At 37.6% G+C, this 15,880-nt stretch overlaps 2 protein-coding genes across 4 annotated transcripts in view; both read left to right on the top strand.

Moving 5' to 3' along the window:
* LOC134826427 (DENN domain-containing protein 2D-like) overlaps positions 1–3,361 on the top strand; it is a 30,471-nt gene extending 27,110 nt beyond the window's left edge. For both annotated transcript variants that reach the window (XM_063838799.1, XM_063838798.1), the window contains 8 exons: positions 228–354; positions 904–1,200; positions 1,322–1,431; positions 1,546–1,677; positions 1,860–2,019; positions 2,149–2,246; positions 2,399–2,566; positions 2,766–3,361. In XM_063838799.1, the coding sequence (XP_063694869.1) occupies positions 228–354; positions 904–1,200; positions 1,322–1,431; positions 1,546–1,677; positions 1,860–2,019; positions 2,149–2,246; positions 2,399–2,566; positions 2,766–3,197 (1,524 nt within the window). In that variant the 3' untranslated portion in view covers positions 3,198–3,361. The remainder of the gene's footprint in view (positions 1–227; positions 355–903; positions 1,201–1,321; positions 1,432–1,545; positions 1,678–1,859; positions 2,020–2,148; positions 2,247–2,398; positions 2,567–2,765) is intronic.
* A 358-nt stretch (positions 3,362–3,719) lies between these two features.
* Positions 3,720–10,581, top strand: LOC134826432 (uncharacterized). 2 transcript variants are annotated; one of them, XM_063838804.1, is made up of 4 exons: positions 3,720–3,809; positions 8,397–8,470; positions 9,102–9,329; positions 10,137–10,581. In XM_063838804.1, the coding sequence occupies exons 2-4, from the start codon at positions 8,399–8,401 to the stop codon at positions 10,230–10,232; spliced, it is 396 nt and encodes a 131-aa protein (XP_063694874.1). In that variant the 5' UTR covers positions 3,720–3,809; positions 8,397–8,398; the 3' UTR covers positions 10,233–10,581. The 2 variants fall into 2 exon arrangements, with proteins under 2 accessions (XP_063694874.1, XP_063694875.1); XM_063838805.1 differs by having other exon boundaries at positions 3,794–3,854; positions 10,137–10,320.
* The last annotated feature ends 5,299 nt before the right edge of the window (positions 10,582–15,880 follow it).

The following is a 15,880-nucleotide window of genomic DNA, read 5'->3' as shown; positions in this document are numbered from 1 at the left end:
TGATTAGACGTAAGAATCTGAGACTTTAACACATTTGTGGCAAAATATGTAGTTTACAAAGCACAATTAGTGACAAATAATTTGTAGTCATGATGCTGGGCGCGTCAAGTACTTGGTGGGAAATTCATACGGTGAAATTTGTGGTGTTCAGTTTGTCCTTTTTGAAGAATAATCGCCAACATAAGTTTGGATTTTTATCCACAACGCCCATCACAAAATATTTTCAGTTGAAGGAAGAAAAGAAGAAGAACCTCTCGGGTACAGACCAAACAGAGCAGAAGAGAAAGAACAGAATCTCAGTACTATACAACAGCATGAGGGGCAGCAAGCGACGGGAAGTCAAGGAATCCAACGGTACGGATTTATAGTCGGATGATTCTGTCTGTGGATTACTTAATTGCTCGTTTAGTTGAATGATTAATAAGTTTACTGTGGAATCATGCCCGAAGAATATTTAGCCGCTCTAATTCAGTGTCTGCTCTGATAAATTTCCCGATTTTCCTATCCTATGGCATTGAAATTCTTTGCAAATTGATTAGGATTGGAGGAACTGTAGTGGAAATGCGTCATGCTCATTTGTGTCTGTGTTAGTGCTCGTACAATAGTCATTGATCTGAGTTAAACTGTCTTGGAACATAGTGATTCTTTTGAACTTTCAATTATTTTTTAAAGCTCTGAGCAATTAGAACTAATAATTTGCTGCTTGTTATCTGGTGATAGTTCACTGTAAAAGTAGAAGTATTACATAATCTTCTATAACGGACTAATGATTTAGACTCAAATGGCACGTGGTAATCGTAACCCAGGAAGTGCCCAAAAAAGTTGACATCAACCCTAGGCCTTAATATCCCAATATCTGTAGAGTAGCTGATTTCATCCTTGTTTATAATTGAAATTCCTCAGAGACGGAGCCAGGCAAATTATCCTCAACATCAGAAGCTCCGGACGCTAAAACTCTCCGTCTCCTGGAAGAGAAGATGTGTCAAGACCCTAAAAAGCTTCTAGCGGACCGGGTGAGAGAGCTTCGTAAGGTTAAAGATCCGGACAGTCCTCAAACTCCCACCGATGTAAGGGAAGATTTCCCGCTCTTTGAGTTCGTGTGTGAAGTGTCCTTGAGGAGGAAGAGTGAGAACTTTTGTCCGTACATCAGCTGGAGCCATCCTCCTCTGAGGGTACTGGAGGATGACAAAACTGCTTCCAGTAAGTCGGCTATTATATTAAATTTTATGACAGTTATTTTATTCGTTCTTTCATATCACCTAAATTTTGTTGATACTTTTGCAATTGTTAAAACTGAGAACTAGCATTTATATCACTTCAGTTACCTTGAGCATTCCTCAATTTTGTTTTCCTGACATGGACATTGTGGAACCTGTTAAGAAAATGAAAACAGAGACTTACTGTTTTGTCTTCACTGATCTTCAGGCGCAGGTATGAGAAAGAAATATTATACCCTATTAAACACAGTACGATCTTCGCAGTGGGTAATCAAAATCACTACAGAGTTCTTGTAGTTGTCATTTAGGTAAACCATCTCCTTTTCAGAATAAGTTTGGTTACTGTAGAAGATTTCTGCCGGCTGCAAAGAGCAACCCTCCTGAGAAGAGATTCCCAGTGGTTTACTGCATGGTCACTAAACTGAGAAGTTTTGAAACATTCTCGAAAATATTCGACCATGTAAGATCACTAGCCAGCTTATTTTTCTAATTTCTTTGTCTATTTTTCTTTGAACTCCTTTGAAAGTCGACCAACCAAAACCTAATTCAATAAATTAAGACCCTAATGGTGGATGGTATTTTATTTCATTTAAGCCAGCTATGTTATGTAGAAGCACGATAATGAACTCTATATCCCATCAGGTTGTACATCTGAGAGACTTTAGCAGCGCAGGAGCTTATTCCTTCCTCAAGGCACTCATCGAACAGAATGCTCCCAAGCCGGGCAAGAGTGTCACTGTCAAATACATCAACCCTAAAATCGGAAACTTGGTCGATATTCACATAGAACGAGTTACTGCTGGTAAGTTTGAACTTTGAATTGACCTGAGTAGAACAAGATGGTTGGTGAATATGTGGAGTAATGAGCATACTGTAATTTTTTAGTAGCCAACCTCTTCGTTATAGGCTAAAACAGTTTTCCAATTCCCAGGGAAGAGGTTCGAGCATGTTGATCTAGCCTACGTCCTTGTTAAACTGGGATCAAAACTTCTGGTCGAAATATTTATCAATCTTCTCGCCGAACGAAAGGTATTTACATTATAACAATTTCTGTGAATCAATCTCAAAATTGCTTTCATTCCCTTTCTTACTCTATAACATTAAATTTTAAATTTTCATTCTATCGTCAAGTTGTACCCTTTATCAACAGTTATATTCCGAGTACAAGGAAATCTTTTTAGTTGCTGTTCATTGCGGAGAACCTAAGTGACCTTACGACTATCATTCACTCGATAATGCAACTGTTGTACCCTCTACAATGGCAAGGTATCTACATCCCAGTTTTGCCCCAGGAGATTCTTGATGCTACCTCTTCTCCCGTTCCCTTCGTTATCGGCATCCTCAAGCAGGTCAGTACATTTGTGGTTCCCTTATCAAAATACACATTATAGATTAAACATTATACAATATACATTATGCATTGACATAATACATTATCATAATACACATTACACAGTGTTGAGAGTTCGTAGAGCTGCTTTTCTTAAACTAATTTTAATAAATTGTAAATAAGATTAAGGAAAATTCTAACCCACTGTTCTTAAACAGCACGCTAAGGAACTGGACGAGGATGCACTAGATGAAGAATGTCTTATGGTGTATATCTCTGAGAAACGGTATGAGAAACGCCCCAACTTCACCGACATTCCCTTCAACAAGAAGTTCCGAAAAAAACTCACTCTGGACCTCAAACTTTACAAAGCGAAGATAGCGAAAGCAGAGCGGACTTCAGATCAGACGGTTGAAATTGGGGACATGTTTTACGAATTCATGAGGACTTGCATTGGTCACTACGCTGACCACGTGACTTTTGATGAAAATGGGGAGTCGGATATTGACTTGACCTCGTTTAGTGATTCAGCTGGAGTGCACTCCGAGTTTGTTTGGCAACTCTCCAAAACTCAAGTGTTTAGCAGTTTTGTTCAGGGTCTTACCCCAGAATCTAAGAATATTTTTGATGAGACCTCTGACAACGGATGACGAATTTGATGCCTTCATGGCGTTTTTTTTTAGAGTTCTAAATGATGTACAGGCCTGATTTTGGCGATGGAGTTAATTAATTAATACGGAGATTCGCCCGAGGATTTGATCAATATGTAAGGAGCCGACACGATTTCAAAATGCCCAGTCTGGCGTTGTGTTTGTTTGATATGGTAAGACTTGATACCTTTTGAGTTGTGTTAAAGATTTTTCGATGATCGTCAAAGTAAAATCTAAAATATGTACAAAGTCTGCATATCAATACAGAATCAGAATTTAACTATTTACTTTGATTTTAATGTAAATTGTGCTATGTTGCGCTCGGATTCAATTTCAAGTTTTATTGGACCGTATCCAGCTAGTAAATTTTAATAATGAATTGCGTACTCGACGAAATGTTAATAATGGTCGATATAATGTTGGTTTTAAATCATGTTACTGTATTTTGTTAAGGAAAGCGTTTTACTTAGTAGTGTACTATTCCACATTTCCATCTCGAATTAAACTGTTATCCGTTTACAGCTGCTGATAAGGTAAAGTGTTGGACACTAAACATGACGTAGCACACTTTTAATAGCCAAACTACATAGTTTGCGGACCTTTCGTGTTGAGGTAATATTTCAGCTATCAGTGTGTTTAACTCACACCCTACCCGCGGTAAGCTCTCTAGTTTCTTTGCTTGTCCTTATATGCCCTGTACAGCTAGTACTAGTACCATGCCACTGTTCTTCATTACCCCTTATATAAAGTGATGTCTTACCGTTTTCTCTGTCTCTTTATTTCCATTTCCTGCTAGGTTTGTGTAGATTTGCAGTGTTGTATAACAGTGTACACTTTATTAGACTGATGATGATTGTAATATTAGACTAATATGCTGTTAGTGCATCATGAGTAGCCCTGACAGTTGCTAACTTGTTTACATGTTTTACTCATGACGTTCTCATTCCTCTATACCAGGAGGTGTACAGGAGGTGTACACTGTACAGGAGGTGTACACTGTACAGGAGGTGTACACTGTACAGGAGGTGTACACTGTACAGGAGGTGTACACTGTACAGGAGGTGTACAGGAGGTGTACACTGTACAGGAGGTGTACAGGAAGAGCTCTATAAAATTATTGCATGCAGATCCCCAGTCTGACAACTACCACACTACTTCAGAGTAATGTTTCTGCAGTGTTACAGATCAGAGTCCTTTACACACTGCACCATGTGTTGCACCTGTCCTAGCCTCATGATGCGTGAACCTATGACTAATTGTTCTATTACACACACAATATTACCACTAATATGTTATGATCCAGATACCTTGTGAGAGCAGGGCTGCAGACAGCTTTCTAATGAAGTAATGAGCTTGCTTGTAGTTGTACAGTGTACACCCTCTCTCTCTCCCTCTCTCTCCCCTTTTCTTAGGCTCCAGGCTCATTGTACTATTGTACTTGTATTTTAAGGTTGCATTGTACATTGATACATCTAGGACTCGTTAGAGTAAGCTACTCAGACCTCAGTGTTGTTGTTAGTAGCCAGATTAGTTGGTAAATTGTTAGTAACAGTGGCCACATTAAGAATTCGCCAATAATTTCCCTGAAACTCGTTTGTCGTGAAAATGCACGCTGCAGGCTGCAGCAGCAGCGTACACACACAAGAGTAACTATTCGGGAGTTATATTGCTCAAATATGGCATAAGAACATAATCAGCCTTGACGGTAATCAGGTCGAGCGCATGCAACACGAATGTGCTCTTTAAGCTTCATTTTTACTGGACTCTGGCTCGAATTTAATGCACAGTCCTGCTTATTTTAGTAGCGCCTAACTTGGTTTATGTGTGTATTTGGTTCCTCTGGTGTACCTGTCTAGTAGTAGTGTGTAGGTAGTGTGCTACAGGCTACTCATTGGATAGTGCTCTTTATATCATTCCGTTCTAAAGAATGTGTTCTGTTTAAATGTAATTGTTCATTCTGCACGCCCCCTCATTTTGGGGTGGGGCTCGACTCTTGCAAGACATTATTATCAAAATGCTCCTACTTCTTGATTTTGTAAAGGTAGTGTTAAGTCGGGGGGGGGGGGGGGGGTACGCGCAACGACCATTAATTTCAGCATTTTTTTGCCAATACTGACATTGTCATTAATGGTCATTAAATTTAATGGTCGTTGCGTTCCCAATCCCCCCGTTGAGTCGGAACATAATCGATATCGTCAATTGTTCATATCATTTTACTCATATCATAGCAGTAGCACTAACAGTAAACAGACCCTTCAAAGTTATCAGTGTCTGCTCGCATTAAGCTTAATTTTTGAAACTGGCCTTCTCCAAGTCCAATATAAGTATAACGGGGGTTCTATTTATAATTTATATCCGACAGATATAGAATATAGATATGATATGCCTGAATCTTTTTCTCTTTGTGCTATAGGATTAGGGGCGGGTACCCTATTGACTATATATAGGCTTTAGTTAGTAATTAGTCATCTCCTCATAGACTGAACCCTATTTTTATTCCTCAGAGCACTAGCCCTGCAGATCAACAAACTCCTTTATTCGTGCGTTCAGGATCCTGAAGCGTGTAGAGTCTTGCTAAGAATACACAGTAGCCCCCCCCCCCCCCCCCACAGTATTCGTAGCTAACCTTTCATTGGGGATGAATTGGAAATTAGTGTCTGTAATTCGGCTACTTCCCACATAGATAACAGTAAACATACGTTCTGTTATCTATACTAATTTATGTTTCATTTCGAAAATCGCCCACAGTAATCAGTGACTAATCAGGACGGTCCTTCTATTCTCAAACATTAGGTCCAAAGATTTAAGTTCAACTGATCGACATCAATCGTAAATTATATCATTCAAACGAATCTGGAATGCACGCTCACATCTTTTAAAGTTCAATTTAATGGTCACGTGATTTATCTAAATATTTCAGTAATACTGAATACTGATAGCTGTGAATATAAACGAAACCACTCTATTTGCGTAAGTGTGTCATTCCTAGCTTATACTTATAGATGAATTTAGTCAATGGATTTATAATAGGTAGTTAAAGCCTGTGCAGACTAGACAACAGCCAATTATAGTTGGCAGACTGCCGTATAGTCGCGCTCTAACTCTATAATCAATGTTATTGTCTGCACTCTGCTGCATATTATCAGCTGCAGAGTGCACCACGTACCGAGGGAAGTGAAGCAGAGCAAGCTGTCCCTAGTAATGATTGAGCCCGTCCCGAGAAGAAGAAAAATCCGCGGCTTCCCATAAAATTTACAATTTTCCTTACTTCTGGTGCTGATGTAAATTGTAACATCATCAAGACTGTGGATCCTATTATAACACGTAGGAGTGTGTCTCAGCACTTAGCTACTCACTAGTGGTCACCACTCATGTCATTCACCATGCACATTAACGTGGATTAGGAATTGGGAATGCGATATTATTAGAAGTTATATTGATCATTCGTAATCTTGTACACTGGGAATTGGAATACATTTACTCTCAGTTGCAGCCTACAGTCACAATATGCTCATATATTAGATCTAGATAGGATTGCTCTTATACTATATAAGTAGGTTTCGACTTTTGGATAGCATTGACGATAGCATTTATATTTCCTTACGAATAAATTAACTAAAACTACGCCCCTGTCCCCAATTGCCTCTATAAGATCATGACAGCACTGCTTACATAATATTAATATGATTCAGCATAATATAAATGTGGTTAATTTTCACGCAAGCCTAGCTTTGCTCCTGCTTTACAAGTCCTCATATTTAGTACCTAGATTTAAAATTTTAGTTCCTAGCGGAAATATTCTGATACATTTCCATGTTAGTGTTGCTGCAGACCTCTGTTGTACTCAGGCCTTAACATTGACCTCATTCGTGTAAATATTCCTTGGAATCCCTAGTCACTAGTCATCCGGCCATGCATTTATCTGTACGTCAGTTGTGCGATTATTATCACTCTATAAGTATAACCATGTACCTACTATACTTCATTGTATCCTATTACTTAATAGTTCCTATCTGAAGCTGTTGAAATTCAGATTGAGTTATATAATTTGAATAATAATACAATAGATTTATAATATAATCGTTGCCTAATTTGTCTTAAATTTCTCTTTGTCGTAATCGATAACTGACAAAATGGCCATCACTAATATAATTTTAATGACCTGATGAAACCTCGAGCTGATATCAAAATTAGAAACCTATATATTTTTAATTTGTCGAGGGTTGTTTTAGGCTGTGTACCATCTCTTGTTTTAGTTTATTATTGACGTGTAAATGAGTTTCAAGAAACGGACGGTGGTGTCATGTTACGCACACTCACGTTCCATTCAGATATTTTGAATCGGAAAGTGCGAGTGCCACCAACCGGTAATTATTTCACGGCAGTACGGCCTGTGTACCCTTACATTTCTCTTGCAGCTTACTTCAATTTTGTTGAACAATTTTAAAAGCTTCGTCAAGTCAATTTCTGTGTCTTGTACCTGTTTACTTTTCTTCAATCAGTCTACTACGAGGAATCACAATTTTTGTTGTTAAATAAAACGTCTATATATAACCAGCCGGCCTCTCAGGAGAAAAAAAAGTGCACGGTATAGAAAAAATCCGGTAGACTTAGAGAGGTTCACGTGATTACAATCCCCAGTTTCTGTTGCCTCTCAAATAACCTGTCAAGCGTATCTTATGCAGCTCCATTAGGGCCTTATATACATGTATTATTGTATTATGTCGTATTGAGATGTAATACAGCTTGATATGTGCTACGGTATTATTAATCACATTTCCTGCACAACACGAGCTAATTAACTACAAGTTTTATGGAAAGAACAAAGAAGAAGCCCGGTATATCGAGGTACCCGGTACAAAGACAAACTGTATATTGATATTCTACTGTATATTGTTCCAATTCTCTTTATCAAATCCAAGCAGTCACTTAGTGTATTAAGTTTTGTAACTGGTTTTCGTATTTGTTATACAAAATCTTCTTGGCTCGGCCTGCAAGTTTGATGAAATTGAATTATTATTGAATTATTATGTATCGAAATGCACCATGATGCGTTATCGCCCATTTATCTTGAAGCCTTGAAAAGGAAATCAATTTCTGAAGTGACAACATAGTTGCACACACATTTCATCAGTTGAATTATTTAAAAAATTTATAACAGTTTTAAAATGGTTCGAAATAATTCCCCACTAATTACAGGTATGACCCAGTCTAATGAGGAGGAGGAGTTCAAGGTCATCAATGATCAGCTAGCTTACCTCACTGAGGAGATCGTAAGTTATTGCTATTCCTTTCATAACTATAAATCCTTCTGCTACTACTGTTGTACACTTATAGCACCCAGAAAGCTTGACATAACATATGCTTGTTGATATATTTTCCTTCGCTATTTAATACTTATTCGTCAGTTTTGTCCGCAGCTCGCACAATATATCTAAAAACCAATTTGATCACATTTCGAAAGCCACCCCTCAAGAATTGAGGGGTGGTATAAATGGTGCTATCTGAAATTGGTTCTAGTGGAACCAGTGGCGTGAACGTTTGTAATCACCATTTCTTGGATCTACTGTATGGTATTATTATTATTATTGGTAACCTGCCAAAGAAGCCAGTAGCATCTCCCATGGGCCATGCCCAAGAAACCTTAACCGTTACTTAGTAGTTATATCTTCCGTACCACATTCCACAACTGTATTATGGTTAACAGCACCATACCAGCGCCATGCAGAAAAGCATTGCACCATGCCTTCAACTTAGCATGATAGACTGAAGCGATAATTCGATGTAATCAGTGACACCAATAACGATCACAGTTGCTGATAGGAATCGGATTTGCTCCAACATTTTTACCAAAACTTCAGTAGGACTATGTTTCTGAAACTTAGTCTAAATTTCCACTTTCAGGCATATCTAAAAGGGGAGGACATAGCACTGATAAAGAGGCTTATCCAGCTTCACATAATGACATCTCGACAAAAAAGAGAAGACGCCAGGATCGCGGTACTAATTGAAGAAGAAGAAGAGGACGAGGCGGACGGAGACGATAGTGTGGATAATATGAGAACAAGCTTCTCAAGTGACCCTGGCTTGTACAAGTATGAGGAACCCAACGTGGATGATGTGGAACGCGAGGTGATTATAAGATTGCGACGAAATTCTCAAGCAGCCTCTAGGACACTTCACTATGAGCACATTAATTGATATGCAAAATTTAACATGCAAAAATTGCTGATCGCTGAAGTAAAACTACAAGCACATACACATGGCTAATATGTTTTTATTCCATGAGAAATATCAGCATCAATATTAAAGTGATTGAACTTGAATAAATTGTTATTGAACTGGTTTTTCCTTTAAAAACCAAAAATGACAGTTGACAGACTACTTACACGTCCGAATGAGGCGAGCTTGCAAAGAAGAAAGACGAGACATACTGGAGGTATTAAACGACATAAAAACAGCTAGAGCTGTGACCAGGAAAATAAGACGACAGATCAGTGACAACGTGACAACCAAACAGACAAGCATTGAGAATGACAACTTGCCAAGTTTAAGCAGGATTGTCAGATCTCATAGCTTTGCTAACAGCAGACTGGGTAAAGTTATCCTTTGTCTCCCAATATTTTTGGTATTTTGCCCTAGTATGCATGACGACTTGATAACATTTTATGGATCAGACAAGAACGACTAACTACCACAATTCAAATTGAACTATCAACATTTCAACAATTCAACATTTCAACAATTCAACATTTCAACATTTCAACAATTCAACATTTCAACATTTCAACAATTCAACATTTCAACAATTCAACATTTCAACATTTCAACATTTCAACATTGACCCCACTGAACTTATTTAAATAATCATAGCGGAATAGCGGAGTTTAAAATCATGACAATAATTCTACACCATTTCTATTAAATGTTTATTTTCAGGCACAAGTGATGACCTCCACGCTGGTTAACATCATTACCAGATCAGGCCCTCATCCAGTTACTGTCAGGAAAACTCCTAAACAAACTACCCTTTAGTCCCTGGTACTAGATACTGTGGTATCAGAGTTCCACTGTCAACCAAAATCGAATAGAATGTTTAAAATGGTGATATTTTACTCAAGTTGGGTATTATCTCCTTCATTATAATTAATGGAAAAGTCGAAGAGCATGGTGAATAGATAAAATGGAAATGAAATGGCAGGTACTGGTGCAGTGATTATGATCAGATTCAAAGGAGCAGAAAACTTTAAAGTGATGAATACCCTCCATTAAATCGGCCTGTACCAATCTCACTTAATTGATCGGTCTTTCTCTATTCTGTATTCCAAAGAGCACTGGTTTATACATTATTAGGTAGGTACAAATTCGTTTTCCCAAATGAAAATATTTTGTAATATATTGATACAGATACTCAATAGTACAAACTATGTGAGTAATCAATTGTCAATGGAATGGGTTTTTAATTTCGTAATTTGCAAATACATGTAATTATCAATATTATTTTGTTTACAATTCTAAATCTTTTGTTAACAATTATGAATAATTTGTTCCCATTGTATCATAATTTTGTGTCCTTGATTTTTGTGACTGAATTACAGTTTAACTTACGATGAACTAAAGAGTTTAAACTTTAAATTACTATGATATGAACTATGAGCGATGGTTCAACTCTATTGCTGATAATGGTATAAAAAGCTTCATTGTATTTAGTGGTCTCATGTCAGCACGATCACCGGGCAGTGATAAATTAACCTGGGCACGTGACCCTCAGAACACAATCTGCAGCTTTGTAGTTGTTTGTACCTGTAGGATTACAGCTTACCACTACCAGTTGCAAGTGTGCACATCAGTCGAAATGCACGTACTGGCCGAATGATCAGTAGAAGTAGAACAATCGGTCAAATCAATCATGTTCAGTGTTCACACATACAGAAGACTCTCAGCTCCGCTTTATAATTATTTCAAATCATGGTCAAAGGACAGCCTAAAACGTTAGATTTAAACGAATAAACTTTCAAAAAGAATAAAACGAACATATTTCAAATCTAATTTGATAAATAAAACGCTTCTGATTTACGTAGTACCCCAAACCTAGGCCTCGATCAGGCACTGCACATAATTCTTACAACTGTAACTGCAAGTGCAACTTACAGTAGCCAAATATGAAAAAGAAGGACTAGGGGTATCTTCGGTATTCTTCGGTACTGTACTATTACTGAGGAACCATTCACATATTATTATTACAGACTCCTATTCTTCCCAGAAATTTTTCAAATCGCTATTATGTGGAAATTATATTTATAATAAATTTATCGTCATGTCAGCATTTTGAACTCTCCACCCCCCCCCCCCCCCCCCCCTAAACCCCCTTAGGACGTACTATGTGAATCCTCCCTAAGTCAGAGTATAGTCAACCACAGAACTAGAATTAATTGATACAGTCTCCGGATGAATTTGTCTCCACTTGCACTGAGTTCTCACCTCAGCATGAAGCCATTTCTCATTTTGTTTTGAAGTAGATGGTGAATCGCTCTCACAGATTTTGGACGCATCTCACTCGATGGTCGTATTGTTGTTTGGTTTTGAGACCACCGAAGCCGTATAAGCTTGCAGTACCAACGCCGCTTTTTCCTTCTCCTCAATTATGTTTTTATAACACATCACTAGTAGCAATGCAACCTGAAGCAGAATACATAATTAAATTCATCCAAGTCTCAAATTATGAATGAAGGGGGCCGGTGGGGGGGGGGGTCTTCATCAAAATTTTTTAACGATTTTTTGAGGTCTAAGATTTTCAAAATTGAATAAAAATTTTTTAAAGGCCTATCTCAAAATTTTGTATGACTGATCTCTTCTAAATGGTCCCTAGAACATATCCTAAAAGTTTCAGGGTGATCACTCAAAAAATGTGGGAGAAGATAGAGTTTTAGACTCGATTTTCAGAATTTGCGATTGAAAATCGTTCGCGCAATACCTTGTAGCGCGATGCACTACTGGGTCGCGCGCGCATCAAATAATGCTTCTCGTATGCAGATCGGCGAGATGTGAAGGATTGACATCGTGAATCAACGCAATACCATACAATTACAGTTACACATATAGTCAGTGTAATAAGCGCCAAGCGCGAGCACATAACTTTTTTTCTCCGATTTCGATAAATTTGGTACCAAAAGTTGTCTAAAAATGTGAACAAAATAAATCCACCGTGTAGCAATTTTCGCTAAAAATGCTACACGGCGCTTGTTCGCCGCGCGTGCTTTTTTCGCGCAAATTTTTAGTTTTTGGCCTATAACTTTCACATTTTCATTTGTTATCACATAATTATTATGGCATCGTAATCAGCTCATCCAGACGAAACTTTTAATACTAATCTTTTAAGATTTAAAGGAAAATTATTTTCAAAAATTTTTATTATTTCAAAATATTCAATATGTTAGGAGTTATAGGCATTTTAAGCAATAAATTAGCCATTTTTCGTCCTTTGTACACTCTTGCGATGCAATGCACAAAAGGCCCACATACAGCTCGACGTTATCGTGCTACACGGTGAATTTTCATTATTCACACTTAGAGGCACCTTTTGGTACCAAATTTATCAAAATCAGAGACAAAAAATTCTGTGCCAGCTCATGGCGCTTATTACATAGAGTTAGACTAATAAGCGCTTACTGGGCCGCGCTCAGCCTGTCATTCCGCAAAATCTCTTATCTATTCGGATCTCTATTATGTTTATGAACATAATTAAATAGCCTGAGTGCTGAGGTCCCCAGGTAAATAAGCGCTGACCTTAGACCGGCGATAATTTCGGCTAGGAACAATATTTTTCATAGTGATAGAACCAAAAGCAGCTGATAGATATCACTCCCCTCTATCAGAAACAACTATAAAGTCGATTTCGAGATAATTTTGATGAAGACCCCCCCCCGGCCCCCTTAAGCCTGAACATGAACATAAGAGCTATCTAGTATCTCGATTCTCGACAGGGTATTTTTATGTTTTCACACTAATTGTCTACCACACAATTCAAGGCTCACAAAATATAAACATTTCGACAATTAAAGTGGCACCTATATAGTTCCATGTAAAACTATTACTAAATACCTGGACGATAAAAAGGAGCAAGGGAAGTATCAATGAAGGTCCTCCTCCAAAGCTCGGATACGCAGTCTTGTTGAACAGTTCAAAACCTGGGTCAACTTCAACATCACCAGGCATACTTAATATCAGCTCTGCTAACTAGATCAATCTAAAACATCGTTAATAAAAACCATTGTGACTGTAAATATAAGGTCAACTCTTAAATCAATTTGAAGGCGCAGGCATGGAGCAGCACTTAAATTTTAACCTAATAAAATAGTTTCGATGCACGATGCGAGAAACCCTACATAATCCTAAATCCGGAAGCGATTTTGAATATCAATTGTCAGCTTAGTAAAAACCATACTAACGAAACTAACACATCAACAGCTATAAGACTCTTTCAGCAAGTTATCAAGAAGAGACTAGCGTCAAACTAAACCATGTAGTGCACTGCTTCTCAAAACATATCATGCTTACTATAACTGTACAAGACTTTGATGAGCATAACGTCGTTTTCAATTTCTGTACACGCAATGTTTGGGATCACGTATAAAGATGTTTAGTATCTTTTGATGTTGCACATGGGTAGCAGTAACACTGTGGACAGTCAAACTGTGAAGGCGCGCGAACAGGATAGAATCGGGTCGAACAATACCTCCTACAATCATATCTAATTTATGATACTGCCTCTTACAAATCGAATCAGTACGGCTGATAAAAGAATGGTAATAATGACCTGTGAGTGTGACCATACGGCCTCAGTGCATAGGCATGTCACAAGATCTCCTACTGTTAGATACTTAGATAACAATTAGCTTGACAATCTAGATGGAAAGATTGGCACAATAGAGTTTGATCGACAAAGAGCAATTTTTACCGAATAATATATTGTTCAAGAACTAAGAAATCGACTTATCATAAAAAAGAAATTGATAGGTACATTGTTTATTGTTGTAGATTTGAGTCTTATAGTTATACATTATAACTTTAAGCCAAGTTGCTTCGCAATATTTCAAATAAAATATTATACGGCATACGCGGGTATCATCTTTGATCTTTCATAAATTAAAAGCATTAATTCTTACCGAATATTATAATTATATTTCTCAAGTTTGTAGATTAAAACCATAATCTTCGAAACATTCCTGTAGAGAAACAGACTATGCTATTCTTTCTCTAACTATTCAAACAGTACTGACGTGGCCTCGCTTAGAATTATATTGTAAATACACCTAATAGTATTAGTAATATGTGCAGGTTTATAATAGACTCAAAAATGTTTCTATGGGAAGTGTTTAGGAAAATCTCGTAGTCACAAGATTTTCCCTAAAGCCTAAACAATTTGAATTATAATTATATTGTTTTGTCATGAGCCCAGACATATTCATTATTCATGAAATCCTGATAATTGTTCTATGAATTTACGTCTAATAGTAATAATAACGAATGTGTGCTACATATTATAGGACAACCGGCAACTCTAAAATAAGCAGTCTTCGTCAGGATGGTATAATATTTACATTATTTTGAGTTTGGACCTCCCAAGTTTGCGTGATCCAGAAGAGGACCATCAAAATATTGATTAATGAACAATATACATTTTAACGTGTCGGTATTGTCCAAAGAGTCAGTGTTAATGTGGCTGCCCATACTCAATCACATGACACAGTTTCAGGAGAAGTCAACATAATCTGACTCGAAATCAGGCTCATTTTGGACTTGGAGAGGCGCCAGAAGCAGCAGTGCAGCATGTGCAGACATCACGGTTAAACTGTGGGACGAGAATATTGCTGTTTTTATTTTTCCAGTGACGTCACTAGATTCAATAGCATGAGTTTATATTGTGTATTGCTTAGTTTACGTGTCTTTATCTTTATTCTTTATGCTTAATATAACACGAAAAACTGGTCGCTATATAAGCTCAAAATTACGATAGATTTAAAGTAAAAGCTCGAAATTAATAAGCCAGCTTTTCGCAGCTGTGGTATAATTTTTTCCCATCGGCCCTATGGCTTAGTTTAGCCAAATTCGGCTCCTGTTTGCTGTTGCCATACTTAGGACCGGACGGCGGACACACTTATTTATATTAGTCTGACAAATTAGTGCCAACTATACGCTAGATAAGATACCATTTCTCAATTGATTTTCCCCTCGAAAATCCAGTATCCCGACTAAACGTACAACTCAGTACCTACTAGTACTACAGGGTGGGCCAAAAGTCAGTGTGCAAACGTTGGCCTTAATAGCTCAGTCACTGAGTGCCCAATTGAAATACTTCCTTCTGGTATGACTTAGTACCACCACTGGTTCGAGGAATTTGTCAACTCGAAAAATATTCGCGTTCATTTTTTCCAAATGGAGGTTCATTTTCACATTTATTTGATTGTTAGGATAGTCGGATCAAGCTAAGCCTAAATGTTATTGAATTGTGTTTGGCCATTCGAATTACGTTTGTCCTGAAAGAATTAGAACTGTAGCTTCTCAGATGACCGAGATATGAAGCATAACGAGTTTATTCATTACGTGTGATCAGGTGATTGGTTTACCTAATCACGTGATAAGGTGACCCCGTTAACTACCCCGTTAAACATTATGGGAATTGT

Source organism: Bolinopsis microptera, chromosome 2, assembly GCF_026151205.1.
Source record: "Bolinopsis microptera isolate Bmic1 chromosome 2, MBARI_Bmic_1.0, whole genome shotgun sequence".
Classification (NCBI taxonomy): Eukaryota; Metazoa; Ctenophora; class Tentaculata; order Lobata; family Bolinopsidae; genus Bolinopsis; species Bolinopsis microptera.
The sequence above is the reverse complement of the archived record's forward strand: the minus strand, read 5'-3'. Positions and strand labels throughout refer to the sequence as shown.